Raw genomic sequence first — 15,102 nt, 5'->3', positions numbered from 1 at the left:
GAATGGGGGTAATGATAGTCATTAGTATTCATGAAACCCTCGTGTTGGTGACCAGCCGGCTCCGTTTCCCCAGTTCTCACTTGGAAATGTCCTTTACGGAGCCAGGCACCGTCTTGAGAGCTAGCTTGAAGTATTTCCTTTTCTCTAATTCTTCTGCTGAGAATCAGGTGAATTAGCTCTCTTCCAGAAGCCCACAACTGGTTTAACGCTCTGGAAGTGGAGCTTCAGTGGTGCTGTGGGGAGCCTCACATCCCTTTCCTGACATTACTCACCCTGCGTTAACCTACCAGTCTGGTCTCTCTGAGAATCAGTCTGTGTGCTATAGGTCAGAAACCTTTGTGCTTGGAAATTGGAAGGCTAAAAGCACAGCTTAACAAGAAAGTAATTGAAGGGGTTCGGTAAGATCAGAGACTGTTATCACGGAGGCACACCCAGGAAATGGGGAGGAGGCAAAGGTGTTAGTTACCTTCAGAAAAATGGGCTGGTAGGAAATGTGGGGACGGAACTGGAGTTTCCTGTATCACACAGCCACAGTTTCAGTGAAGAGACAGGTTGGCTAGGAGAGGAGGGAGGATAGGTGCCTCCCTCCGCCCACATCAGAGAAGCTTTGTGCAGTAGATGGGACTTAAGACAGAAAGTCACAACCAGACAGTGTACAGAACGGAGACTCTGGAGGACCGGCTCTCAGTGAGCTATCTCCATCAAATCCCTCCTCTCAGGATCAGGCCTCAGTGTGGAACAGGAGGCCGAATTATAAGATCCAGCGCTAGTGGATGGCTGAGGAAACGGTGTCCTCCACACACCACAGGACTGGCGCATGTATAGACTCACAGGATGTGGCATCAGGCACAAGACCTGCACAGGTTCAAGCCATTACGGGTTCCATCACTTGAGGGTAAATGGACCAGAGTTGTTCTCCTAGCCAAAAGGCTGTCTGCAAAGGGGGAAATTAGTTTTTCCCAGTGGAGTGCCATTGGATATATCAGCCACACTCCAAGGCAGGCCCATGCTCAGTGGACATAAACTCTGGTATTTTTGTGGGCTTTTGTTTTATTTTGCTTTGTTTTGGCTTTTTGTGTGTGTGTAGGTAGGTGGATGGAACCTTATTATTGGTCTTTTGCTTATTTGTTTTGATTTTCGTTTTTGTGGAGTTTTGTGTTTCTTGGCTTTTTGTTTTATTTTTATTTTTGTTTCTTATTTGTTTGTTTGTTTGTTTTTTAAGAGCAAGAACAAAGTTGGGTAGGTAAGGGGGTTGGAAGGCTCTAGATACACAGTTTTTGGCTTTTGAGACAGGGTCTCTGTAGCACTGGCCGGCTTGAACTCACAGCATCCCTCTACATCAGCACCCTGAGTGCATCAGCCACCTCTGCCACTTTCTTTTACTTTTTAAAAGCAAAGTGAGAGCTGGGCGGTGGTGGCGCACACCTGTAATCCCAGCACTCTGGGAGGCAGAGGCAGGCAGATTTCTGAGTTCGAGGACAGCCTGGTCTACAGAGTGAGTTCCAGGACAGTTAGGGCTATACAGAGAAACCCTATCTCGAAAAAAAAACCAAAAAAAAAAAAAGCAAAGTGAGAAGGAAATAGGCTTCAATAGTGATCATAGGCCTTGCCTGGAGGCACACTTTGCTGCAGTGTAGGGGACATGGCAAGGACGTCACTGGTGGCTGAGAGCAGTGGAGTGTTGGAGGACCAGCTCCATCCCGTGCTCCGGAACCTGCTGTAGGACTCAGCCTGTTCCCCAAGAGGTCATTAGTGTTGTCTCCCAAATGAAAGTATCTGCTGTAGCCTATTTAAAGCATGGTCTTGCCACACTACGATAAGACCATAACCCAGACGTTTGTATTGTGAGACGAAAACTCATTTATTGCCTTTAAAGCTTTTCCTTATAAACCACTGGGTTTACCAGTGCATGAGCCAGTAAACTGCCTTGTGGTAGGACTGGGAAGTAGGTTTATCAACCCATCTCTTAGAAATTTGAGGCATCAGTGGCCTCTAATTTTTGTGGGGGAAAAAAAAACATAAGATTGATTTGAAAACAGACAAATTTGAGTTTGAACCTGGCATGATCTTTTATGACCTGACTGTTCCTTTTCCTTTCTTAGTTTCCTTATCTATAAAACAAGACAGGAATGATACCTACTTTGTTAGAATAGTTAAGAAAAAGAATAGAAATGTCATTGCAGAGGAGAGCTGGAGGGCCTGAATTCCATCCTCAGAACCTGTGTAGACACTCAAGGTGTTGTGGCTTATGCATCACGAAAGTGGAGCCAGCCAGCCCGTGTAACCTAATTGGTGAGCTCTAGACCAATGAAAGAGCCTGTCTCGAAGGAGGTCGACAGGGTTCTGAGTATGAAACCGAAAAGTTGCCCTCTGACCTTTACATAGTCATCATAGTTTCCATATGCACACAGAAGCGCTCAAGAATTTAAAGTAGTTTTTAAAGTTGAAAAGACAACTACAGAGATTATTCTTTGTCTAGAGCAGCAGTTCTTAACCTTCCTAATGCTGTGACCCTTTAGTACAGATCCTCATAACCTCAACCATAAAAGTATTTTCATTGCTACCCCAGAATTGGTATTTTGCTACTTTTATGAATGGTATTATAAGACACTGTAAAGGGTCATTCAGCCTCCAAAGGGGTGGAGACCTACAGGTTGAGGATCACTGGTCTAGAGGGTATACCATAGAAGACTATCTATGGTATCTATCTATAGAGGGTATACCATAGATAGTCTTCCTGGAGAAAGATTTCTTACAAGTGGTCACAGTTAGATGTTGGTGAGTGGGAAGGGATGTACTCTGCGGTCTGTGGGCTGTCGTGTGTTGATTGAGAGGCCTGCAGTGGCTGACATAGGAAGTAGATTTCTAGATACACACCTGTTCTCTCCTCCTCCTACCTGACTCCTCGTTGATGTCCGCATCTTTCCATTTTGCTTTCCTGCCAGGTGGCTGTTAAAAACAATATTGATGTCTTCTACTTCAGCTGCCTCATCCCACTCAATGTGCTTTTTGTAGAAGATGGCAAAATGGGTAAGTGTGTCCTCCTGTCCTTCTAAATATACCCGTGGCCTTCATCTCAGTGGCAGGCTCGGCTTAGCCCTAGAAGTACAGACCATTTTGAAATTTTAAAATGAGATTAGTATATTCTAGTGCCCCAATAAATAGTTGATCATTGGTCACTGTTCTTACTCTGCCACCCCAAATCTCACTACCATTCACTTACCTGACTCACTCAAACACCTCACCTGCCCACAAGGGGAGAGGGTGGAGACAGCTTTAATTTGACTTTTCCATGTACTATCTGTGTGGTTATGGGCAAGGTGCTTAGACTTTGTATTTTAGTTTCTACATTTACAAAATGGAAGTCATTTTTATAATGAATTAGTGAGATGGTGTGTACATTTAGCACTTATTCTACACTAAGTTCATACTAGGATAAGTATCAATAATTTGTAGTAACCATTAGTCTCCTATCCTACCCCAACGTAGCTATTGACTTTTCCCTTTCCTTACTTAAGAAACCACCATCCAGCCAGAATACCTTTACTCCCAGCACTTGAGGTAAAGGCAGGTGGGTCCAAGGCCAGCCTGGTGTACAGAGTGAGTTCCAGGACAGCCAGGGCTACACAGAGAAACCCTGTCTCAAATGAAAAGGGAAAAAAAAAAAAGGAAGGAAGGCCAGGGTCACCCATAGGAATATAAAGAGCCCAAACTGAACTCTTAACTGCAGACTTTGTCCAGCATGTATCATCTCAGTCAGTAAAGGCCCAGTGTACATCTGCTGTGCACATCAAACATTGCTCCACTCCTAGCCTGCTAGCATGTCAAAGGAAAACTAGCAGAAGGCATCAGGAGACAGAATACTGACGCATCACCCTTCTCCACTTCCCATATAGAACGCCAGGTCTTCCTTGCAACGTGGAAGGATATTCCCAATGAAAATGAACTCCAGTTTCAGATAAAGGAATGTCACTTAAATGCTGGTAAGTAATAACTGCATTCATTTTCATCTTAGTATGTGAAATTAAACACTTAAAGCTTTTCTTTCCTATGCCTACTTCTTTCCACATTTAACATGATTGTGGTAGATCACATGGTAAATGCATTACTTTGCAGATCTCTCTAAGGCACACACCTGTAATCTAACAACTCAGGAGACCAAGGCATGAGAATTACAAGTTCCAGGACAGTTTTGCCTATATAATGAGCTCATCTCTTTTAAACACACACATACACACACACACACACACACACACACACACAGTGGTACCTGCCTTCAATTCCAACACTTGAATCAGAGGGAGGCAGATCTCTCTGAATTTAAATCCAGCTTTGATGTCTGCATAGCAAGTCTCAGGCTAACAAGCACTATCCATTGAGACCTTTTCTCTCTCAATACAAAGGAAAACAAAAAACAAGAAATGGGATATTTTGATGTAAGGCACTAAATTACTTACAAGCTACAAGAACTAATAAATTAAAAACTAAAGTGAACAAATAAATAAACTATTTCTACTTGCACAAAAACCTTGGTTTTCTCTCACCATCACAAAATGTAGAACAATCTAAAACCGCCACAAGCCTGTGTACCCTACTAGTCCTTCAGTACAAGTAGCTGTCAGTCATATTACTTAAATATCTTCAGCATCAAGTAATTGAAGTGATAATTGAGGATAGTCACCCTCCTAATACCTGAAAGACTATTTCATCTCTTGTATCAGCATTTGGCATTGGAGGAAATGCTATAGTTAGAATTCCATTTATCAATAAAGTACATACCATGATTGATTAGCGCCTAGCTGATAACCTTTATTGTTACTCCCTTTTGTTGGCTTTCATATAATACTAACCTTTTTATTAGCATTAAATCCTAAACCTTTTGGTAGTTAATTTTGTAGCTGTAGTAAAATATAAAAAGATAACCCATGAGGAGAGACAGCAGCAGCTGACCTCAGTCTTTCTTTCCCTTCCTCGTTTACCCCTGAGCCTCCTCCCCACCCCCAACCTCGAACAGTGGTAGCCTCCTTATGGGTTTTCCAAGGACCACCATTCTCCATTGCGGCTGGAGCAGAGCACTGGAGAAAGGAGGCAGTCTGCAGTACAGAAAGAAGAAAAGAATTCTCATGTCTTCCCACCCCCAACTTTCTATACTTACTTTTATTTTTGGGGGGTCTCTGTGTTGTATTTCTCTTCGGTATTCAGACAGAACTTTGCATGTAGGGCTTTTGAAATCTGACTGGACAGTTATCAGCATCTTCCTATACTAGCTCTTAAATGTGCTAATCCAGCCAGGCCTCTTGAGACATTCAGGAGGGGTAAATGCTTGTTTGAAGCCTGGCATAAAAGACAGCCTGGCATCTTTTGATAGATACTCTAGACAGAGCCTGCCTGTGGAGAGGGTTACCTCACATCTCCACCAGTGGAAAGGGGTTTGAGGAGAGACTCTTACAGTTTCTGTTACAATTAATGAGCTGATTGTCCTCCTCTTGTGGGTTTGAAATGGCCAGTGGTGCTATCTGTCCCTTCCTCTGAAGTTCACTGGTCAGTTAACTGTGAACTGTATTTGGGGAGCACAGCTTTCCAGAGAACGGACCATTGCTCTGGAATTGGGAAGCCTCTGCCATAGAGTCCATGTCCTGGTGGCTAAATCGAGTGTGTGCCCATGAGAAAGTCAACTTTGTACCCCATTTTAAAGGAGACTTGCCCTGGGATAACCACCAATCTGTGCCAGATGATTCAACAGTGCATACCAGAGAATACCTGTTAATTAATAAAAGGTGGGAAAGTTTCCCTGTAGTGACTAAAGTTAGAAAATGCAGCATATGGCCTGCCTGTGTATTCACACACTGAAAGCTCTAGAAGTCCCACATTAGAAAACCCTGTCTGACTTAGTGGTAAATAAATTTAATGGCTTGTAGATCACAAGTGCTTGCTGTTAACACCCAGTGAAACACCACTGTTCCTTTCCTACAGAGAGTAGGAAATAGCCAGAGTAATTGGGAAATAGTTTTGGTTTCAGGGATCCTGTGTGAAAAGGACAAAAACGGTATTTGGTTAACCAAAGACTTTATCTGGGTTGCCAAAATACTAGAAAAAAAGGAATTCTTACTGCACCAAAGCATGTGGCCTTCCTCCCAGGGATGCCATTTCCTCTGATGTAGTCCCCACAGCTGACTCAGATTTGAAAGCCACCATGGTTTCCTGGTGGCACACATCGTGGCAGTGGGGCACATGGAGCATAAAAAACAGCCAGTTTGTCTTCTCTAGGTGACCAAGGCCATTTTTCGTGCCAAATCCCTGCTAATTTTGCAGGCCCACTTTCTTTGACTAGTCCTTCCTACTCTTCCTTGTCTCCACCCTGACAGTGGAATGCCGTGGCCTTTACATCTCCTCCCAGTCCTGAGGCCTCTATTAACAGGAGCCTTTGCAGGTTTAGTGCCTTCTGATTCAACACCCTGTGTCTAGCTGAGAGCTAAAAATACCATCCTTTCCAGCTGATCTTCCCTAATCACAATAGCACCAACACTTAAAATAGCTCTTCTGTGCTAGCAAAGACATTTGACAGATGGAAGGAACACTCTGGGCTTCAGGAAGTCACAGCCTTAAAGGACTCACCAACATAGCAGTGAGCTTTTCTGTTTGTTCTCAGAGCTTTCTAGAGAAGGAAAAACCTCTGCAAGTCTTAATAATCTTACCAAAATAAAGATGTGTATGATGTGGGTGTTGATGGTGCTGCTGTTTGTCGTGAATACTAGAAAGGTACCAACAAGACTCCTGCTTCCCAGCAGCAAACACTTGTAAAGGCGTCTTGTGGTGGTGGTGGTAGTGGTGGTGGTGGTGGTTTTGTTTGGGATTTTTGTGGTTTTGTTTTATTTTTAGTCAGGGTCTCACTGTGTAGCCCTGGCTGTCTTATAGACCAGGTTAGCCTCTAACTCATAGAAACTTCTGCCTCTTGAATAATAGGATTAAAGGTTTGCCACCACACCTAGGCCTCTTTAACATCTTACCTTTTAGCTATGTTTTGGAGTATTACAGATCTTGAAATACCACCTAAAGTGCACTAGAGGCAGATATATTTCCATCTATATCTAAATGGAGGTACTTGTGGCAACCACTTTTACAAGCAAGCCTGATGTATAATTGTTTACTATACTCAAGAAAGTTCAGATACCCGGTATAGATCCATACTTGTTTGGCACTGTAGTAAAAAAGAGTTCTTTCTTTGGGCATGAGCACTAACTGAGAATGAGTTAGATTTCAGTTTTATTGGGGCTTTCCCATGCTTTGGTACTCTTAAAAAATGGAAGATTATTAATTAGCACTTAACCGTTGCTCTTTACCCCAAATGATCTTTTCAGTCATTTTCACAGTATCTTTCTGAAATGCCCTTTATAGATTAGCAGTTTTGAACTTGCTAATCAATGCTCCAAAGACCCCAGATACCCAGATTGCAGAGCCAGGTTTGTGGGAGGAAGAAAGTGAATGAGAAGTCACATTTCAAAGTATAATCATATTTGACCATTATCCTACTTTGGAACAGGTCTCAGTATCTTCCCCCTGAGCTAGCCACTGAAGCATCTGATATCACACATTCTCAGAATCTCACAACTTCGAGAGACTGTCCTGTATGCCAGGAGCTCAAGTATGTAAAACAAACTAACAATGATGTTTTATTAGGAAGTCTGTTCCAATGTGCCTGGATAACATCTGGCTCTCACTACATCTTTTCCTGCCTCGGCCTCCTAGGTGGAGGTTGTGGGTATGCATCACCAGGATTTGCCATCCCTGATTGCTACACTTAGAGTAAATATTCTTCAGCCCTTAAAACGTCAAGCTCAAACCTAAAACTATAAAATGTATAAGGCTCAGGCCCTTGTCTGATATATTCAAGGCACTGGGTTCAGTGTGTTACACTGCAAAAATTAAATTTAAAAATAGGTCCTAAGCCTGATAAATAATAACAGGCTTAAAACAAATAAAAATAAAAAATAACATACTTTGCTGTAGAACCTCCTTCCATTGAACCTTCTAATAAACATCACAGTACATCCATTCAGCATAAACAGCTCTGTTCCTTCCCTATCATCTGTTACACAAATGGTAGAATCATAAGTCTGTAGGCATCTGGGCCTTGATATAAGGATAAAGCACGTGTGTGCCTTTGCAACACACAACTCCAACCAAGGCACCTGCTCTGCATGATTTCTGCAGCTTTGGAAAATAGGCAAGCACCTTGAAAGTTAGGAAAAGCTTTTGCAACTTAAAGCAACTCCCTGTGTGTTAAAGACAGCCCTTTCAAAAAGCATTAGCCAGGCTCCAGCTGGAAATGTTGCTTAGCAACCCATTAAGTTGCAAGAGCACTTCACTGTAGGAACCAGAGTGAAGGCAAGAGCTGTCTGCACTCACCAAGAGATGACTGACAGCAAAGAACTATCTGCCCCACAACCCCCACGAGATGATTACAGAGTTTATTGAGTCTCCTTCCTTTGACAGTGTTGCATAGAGGCACTTTTTTGGGTTTGGGATAAAACCACCTATCTGTTTTACGGGTTTGATGTTTTGTCTGCATTTAAGTTTGTGCACCACATGCGTGCCTTATTTCCTTAGAGGCCAGCCAGCAGTTCTCAACCTGTGAGCTGCAACCCCTTTGGGAGGTGAATGACCCTTTCACAAAGGTCATATATCAGGTATCCTGCATATCAAATATTTATATATTATGATTCATAAGGGTAGCAAAATTAGTTATGAAGTAACAACAAATAAATGGCCAGGCAGTGATAGCTCATGTCTTTAATCCCAGTACTCCAGAGGCTGAGGCAGGTGAATCTCTGAGTTTCAGGGGGCATTATTACTACGAGGAACTGAACCAGAAGGTCACAGCGTTAGAAAGGTGGAGGGATTGTAGTAGAAGGTCACAGCGTTAGAAAGGTGGAGGAGTTGTAGTAGAAGGTCACAGCATTAGAAAGGTCGAGGAGTTGTAGTAGAAGGTCACAGCATTAGAAAGGAAAGAAGCACTGCCCTAGACAGTTGTGAGCTGGGAGTTGAATCCAGGTCCTTGGGCAGAGCAACCAGTATTCTTCACTGCTAAGCCATCTCTCCAGCCCCTAAGTTATAACTACTTTGATATAAATGAAAAGGCAAAAAAAAATTAAATAATAACTAACTGTGATTAAAAATACTTAATGAGACTTTAGTACCGCCATCCCCAGTGCTCCCTGGCTTGGGTATGGAGGACATCCATGAGAAGGGCCTCTGACACCAGCTCTCATTCAAACAAATGCTTAGCCCTGTGGCTTTAGTAGCATCTCTAGTGCCAGGTCAACACAAAATTCAAACACATATTTATAGCAGCTGATCACAGACACCTGGGAAAGTGAGAAAAGCAGTGATAAACACATGAGGTGGCCTGTGCGGAGACCATGGGGTGAAGGCCACCATGCTTCCTTTCCTAGAGACCACACCAGAGTATACTTTTTTGTGAGAGTTTAGTTCTGGATTAGGCTGAGTAATTTGAGTTCTTTTTTTGTTTGTTTGGGTTTTTTTGTTTTGTTTTGTTTTGTTTTGTTTTTATTTTTTTTTGGATTTTTGGGTTTTTTTTTTCCGAGACAGGGTTTCTCTGTGTAGCCCTGGCTGTCCTGGAACTCACTCTGTAGACCAGGCTGGCCTCGAACTCAGAAATCCGCCTGCCTCTGCCTCCCAGAGTGCTGGGATTATAGGCGTGCACTACCACTGCCCAGCGTAATTTGAGTTCGTATCTGAAGCTGATTAATAAGGAGCTAACAAAGAAGCTGTGTTTATCATCTCTAGTCTTTTTTTTAAAACAGAGTTTCTCTGTGTAGCCCTGGGTGTTCAGGCTGGCATCAGATTTAGAGATGCCCCTGCCCCTGCCCCTGCCCCTGCCCCCTGAGTACTAGGATTAAAGACACTAGCATGCCTGGCATATCTCCATTCTTAAAAGTTTGTCTCTAACACAACATTTCAGACAGAGAAATGACCTTTAATTGATTCTAGGGCATCGTGTCTCTTTGATGCTGTCGTTACAAGAACACCAGCTTGTTCTTGCCCTGAGCTCGGGAGTGCAGAGGCCTCACCTGCATGGCAGCTGGGGCCTGAGGACGGAACAGTCATTTCACACAGCTTTGGGCCTCTGTGTCTTTCATTAAAGCAGTTTGTTTGCTTGGGTATTTGAAAGCATGGTTTTTCTCTGGCATCTAAAAAATTAGTTTTCTTGCTTCTAAAAAAAAAATTAAGTATCCAGTTTAATAAATCTGACTTGAAAAGACTTGTGCAGCTCTGTCCTTTTCTAAAGCTGTGAAACTGAGGCCCACATGGCTCCCAGTGCAGTCCTGCCGTGGGAAATGCACATCTGATCATCAGTGTAACTCTCCTGGTTGGGAGCAGTATTCCAGAAATGAGCCTCAGCTAGAGTCCCTTTGAGGACTCCCACAGATCCATCTTTGTCCCCATCAGAGTATTTGTACCTGTGTACCATTGTGATGCTTAGTACTGTCAACTTGACATGGTCTGGAACCTGGAAGGTAAGCCTCTAGACACCTGTGATTATCTAAACTAGGTTAGCCTCTGGGTGTCCCTCTGTGGGATTATCTGGATTTGTTAATTGAAAAAGGAAGCCCCACCTGAACTCTGTATGTCTTCCTTCCTTGGGTGGAGTCCTGACCCCTTCCTTTCTTATGTCCCTTTAGCCAGGGAAGGTTTTTTACTGAAGAGAGAAAAGTAATTAACAGAAGAACTTAGTTTGTTCTTAGTAAACCTTGAGGCCTATCTGTTGTATAACCTCCCTAGGTAACTCTTAAACCAGTGTCAGTACACCTTACTGTTCTCTGTCTGATAACATGATGGGCAGGCCCTTCATTTGCGTGTCTGTATCAGAAGAACCTCTGGAAATGTGTGTGTGCTAGAATTCATCAGGGAACTCGAGGATATGTGACAACTCAAAAGAAGGGCAGAAAAGGGAATGTGTTCATCCAGAGACCTTAACCGAAAGTCTTAAGTTCCAATCTCTATTTCTAGACACAGTTTCCAGCAAGTTGCAAAACAACAATGTTTACACTATCGCCAAGAGGAACGTGGAAGGGCAGGACATGCTGTACCAGTCCCTGAAGCTCACTAATGGCATTTGGATTTTGGCAGAGCTGCGGATCCAGCCAGGAAACCCCAATTATACGGTAAGGCCTTTCCCAGAATATGTGAGACAGGTTAGAATACAGAGGTAAAAACCCATACATTTATTCCTTAGTGTACTACAGAGACTTGGAGAAGTACTTCTGGCCAAGATACCCCTAAACAAGCACTCAGGGAGTCCTGTGTTACATTCATGAAATGCCTCCTCTCCTCACTGTGGTCTTCTGACTTACCGGGCATGGTGCTGGGGGCAGACCAGGGTAGACCATCTGCCTCTGTCAGTAGGAATTCTGCAAACCCTTTGCTTCCCCGACACAGAGATGCTTCCTCCATGGCATGAGTTTGGTACTAGAATAAACTGTTCAGAGAAGTGTTTGTAGCTGGCCACCACGCTCACACCTGTAATCCTAGGAAAAGGAAGGTGGATGGCTGTGAATTTGAGTCTAGCTAGAACTTCATAGTTGAGACCCTGCCTCAAAAAACGTGTTTCTGGGGCTGAGAGATGATAAGGGTGCTTGCTATACAAATAGAAGGGCCTGTTCAGACCTGCAGTACCCACATCAAAGCAAGGCATAACCACACATGCTGGAAACCCAGCATTGCACTCAGAGCAGGCAAGAGGATCACCAGAGCTTGTTAACAGCCAACCTCATCAGGTTCAGTGAGAGGCCTGTCAAGGTGATAGAAAGGATGGAGCAGAAGGCCCAGCACGCTCCCACCAAAAACAAAACAAAAAACCATTTCCTACCTTGATTACATTAGACCTTGTCTACTTTTGGAGTTCTTGGCCCTAAGGATGTCTAGACCTATACAGAACTACTACCCCAAAGCCATGATTTGAACAAGTCACTAATTTATCATTCTTAACCATGGTTTCCTTAACCGGAAGAGAAGTCTCCAGCCTGTAGGTTTCCCCTGTAGCTTGAGAAACCTCCTCCAGCACCCCACTGAACGTCCCCAAGGCCCCGAATTCTGGTGCTGATGTAAAATGTGATCTCCCCACAAGCCTTGAGATGGAGAAATAACTTATTCTTGTGTTAGGTTGTTTGAAGGAATTGGCAGGGGAAGAAGAGTCAATAGTGACTAGTTCTGAGGAAGGTGAGAAGTCAAACTGGACAGCCTTTTATTCTGTGACCCCATTCCTTAACTTTGACAGCTGTTGTTTATGCTAGCATGCATCAGAGTAGTACCACCCCAACAGAGAGGTCCTCCCTGGGGTGCACTGGAATGACAGGTGTGTGCCTGCTGCTGAGTCAGGTCAACCTGGGCTTTCCCAGGAAGCCTCTGTGAGGTTTCCCTAGGAGGTGTACACCCTCCCTTCTATCTCTGCTACTTTTTTGTTTTTCTTTGTTTCAGGTTTCTGAGATAGGGTCTCAAAATGTAGCCCTGGCCATCCTAGCATAACTCTTTTAACCAGGCAGGCATCAAACAAAAATCCATTTGCCTCAGCCTCCCAAGTACTGAAATGAAGAGTTCTGGGATTAAAGACTTATGCCACCAAGCCAGACTCATCTCTTGTCTTTTTTAGAGAGTAATAATCTACTCTGTCATTTATCTTAAGTTCACCAGAACAGGAAACCCTCTGTACTCTTCCTAAAAGGAGAAGGTCTCACTAGGAAATCCAAGTCTGGTAAAACATCTCCAGTTAGTTACTTTTCTGGACATCTGCGTGTTTCTTTTAAATTCACCATTCATTAGTGTATACGTTGTCCCATTTTTGCTAAATTAAGAGAGCATATTAGTCCCAGGCCGTAGATCAGGGAATTGCGGTTAAAAAGATTAGAGAGGGGCCAGTAGGGTGGCGCAGTAGATAAAGTTACTTGCCACCAAGCCTGAAAAACTGATAAAGGAGAGAATTGGCCCTCTCCAACTGTCCTCTTACCACCACAAGTACCGTGGCACATGCCCACACAAATAAATGAGATAAATGTAATTTCTTTTTCTTTTTTAAGAATGATTAATGAGACTAGGCCCTAATGACACCGACCTGTGATCCCACCTCTGTGGGATGCTCAGGCAGGAAGCTGGAAAATTTAAGGACAGACTGGGCAACTCAGACTCAGTCTCAAAAGACAAAGTAAACTAGGGCTGGGGACTATCACTCAGTGGCAGCATGCTTGTCGGCTGGCCCTGCCCTAGGGTCAACCCCTAGTTTCAGAAGTGGGGGAAATGACTAATGATTTGTTCAAAATCATGTGGGATTTGGGAGAGGGAGGCATATTAATAGGCAAGTGATGTTTAAGGTTCAGATGTTATTGATGGGTCCTAATGCACATTGTTTGAAATGGACTGTTCATTCTCTTAGTTTAACTAACACTTTAAAAGTATTTTATTTTGAGAGTACTCACAAGATTTTTAATGGGATTCTTTCTTTTTTTTTTTTTTTTTTTTTTTTTGGTTTTTTTCGAGACAGGGTTTCTCTGCATAGCCCTGGCTGTCCTGGAACTCACTCTGTAGACCAAGCTGGCCTCGAACTCAGAAATTTGCCTGCCTCTGCCTCCTAAGTGCTGGGATTACAGGCGTGCGCCACCACTGCCCAGCTCGGGATTCTTTCTTTTAACCCAGTTTTTCATATTGCTACTATCTTACACATCTACTTTCAAGACTAGAAAATAATGACTATAACTATAGACATAAATAAGACTGTATATTACATACTCTCTTAGGGTGGGACAGAATGACCTGTTTTTCTGTATTCAAAGGATCATTTATAGTTTGGTTTGGTTTATTTGTGTTTTGTTTTTGGTTTTTGTTGCTTTTTTCTGGAGTCAGGTATGCACTTCTTTGTTTTTGAGACAAGGTTTCACCATGTAGCCCTAGCTGGCCTGGGATTCATTATATAGTCCAGGCTGGCCTCAAACTCAGAGATTGAGCTGCCTCTGCCTCCTAGGTGCTGGAACGTAAACCTAGCCCTGGTAAGCACCCATTGGTTCTCCTACAATGATTACATCATTTTGAGAATGTTATAGAAAATAAATCATCATATAGTTTCTTTTTCACATGTGTTTGTGTGGTATGTGCATGTATGTTCATATGTATCCATGCACATTTGTGTGTTAGTCCATGTTCTATTACTGTGAAAAGACACCATGACCACAGCAAATCTTAGGAAGAGAGAAAGACTGGGTCTGACTGAAACCCCAAAGCCTACCCCCTGTGGCACACTTCCTTCTACAAGGCTGTATCTCCAAGCATGCCGCTGCCTGTGAGCCTTTAAACTACCACAAGAAACCTTACCCAAAGCCTCTTTTCTGCAAAGCATCCCCATGCCAAGAGCTACATCTTAGAGCTGGGGAGGAAGAAGGCAAAAGGGAATAAATTCCATATAATGGTCACACAGGGTCAAATGAATGTGAGCAACTGCACTTTAACAAAAACATGATAAAAAGTTTCGGTGAAGGTCATATTCATATTCAAGGGAAGCTCTGCCCTTTTCATATCACCACATCAGCAGGCTGTTATCCTAGGCTGGGGCTGATAGGTCTAGACAGGTATAGGAGGGTTCCTTGAAAGGTTTCTAGGTAAAGTGGCCAGGGTTCTTACTGTCTAGGTAATCGTGTTCGCATGTACTAAGCTGCAGAGTATGATTGAAGCCCTGCTCAGGGCTATTCAAGTTCCCTGGCCTCCAGAAGATGCACATCTCTGAGGACTGGGACTTCACTACATTTAAAGCATATGAATTTGAAGACATGATGGCTGAGGGTCAAGGTCATCCCTTTGTAGTCCCCTGGGTAAGTGGCAAGTCCTAAACTCTAGAAGGCTCCACCTCACCAGTCATACCCACTAGTAAATCTTATATCCAATTTTTAATAATAATCACAACAACAAAAATAGCAACCAATGCCCTAGGAGTAAATTCAGTACACTAAAGTATAAATAAAAGAATAAAAGAGGCTGGACCCTGGTGTAGTGACATACACCTTTAATCCTTTACAGCACTCAGGAGGCAGAGGCAGGCAG

The 15,102-nt window shown here is 43.3% G+C and overlaps 1 protein-coding gene across 4 annotated transcripts in view; it reads left to right on the top strand.

Annotated features, from left to right (window-relative positions):
* Window positions 1-15,102, top strand: part of Ap2b1 (adaptor related protein complex 2 subunit beta 1) — a 108,363-nt gene that overhangs the window by 89,859 nt on the left and 3,402 nt on the right. For all 4 annotated transcript variants that reach the window (XM_052197716.1, XM_052197719.1, XM_052197715.1 and 1 more), the window contains 3 exons: window positions 2,946-3,030; window positions 3,897-3,983; window positions 11,032-11,186. In XM_052197716.1, the coding sequence (XP_052053676.1) occupies window positions 2,946-3,030; window positions 3,897-3,983; window positions 11,032-11,186 (327 nt within the window). The remainder of the gene's footprint in view (window positions 1-2,945; window positions 3,031-3,896; window positions 3,984-11,031; window positions 11,187-15,102) is intronic.

The sequence above is a fragment of the Apodemus sylvaticus genome, chromosome 10 (assembly GCF_947179515.1).
Source record: "Apodemus sylvaticus chromosome 10, mApoSyl1.1, whole genome shotgun sequence".
NCBI classification, from domain to species: domain Eukaryota; kingdom Metazoa; phylum Chordata; class Mammalia; order Rodentia; family Muridae; genus Apodemus; species Apodemus sylvaticus.
Note: the sequence above shows the minus strand (reverse complement) of the source record. Positions and strands in the feature narration are given on the sequence as shown.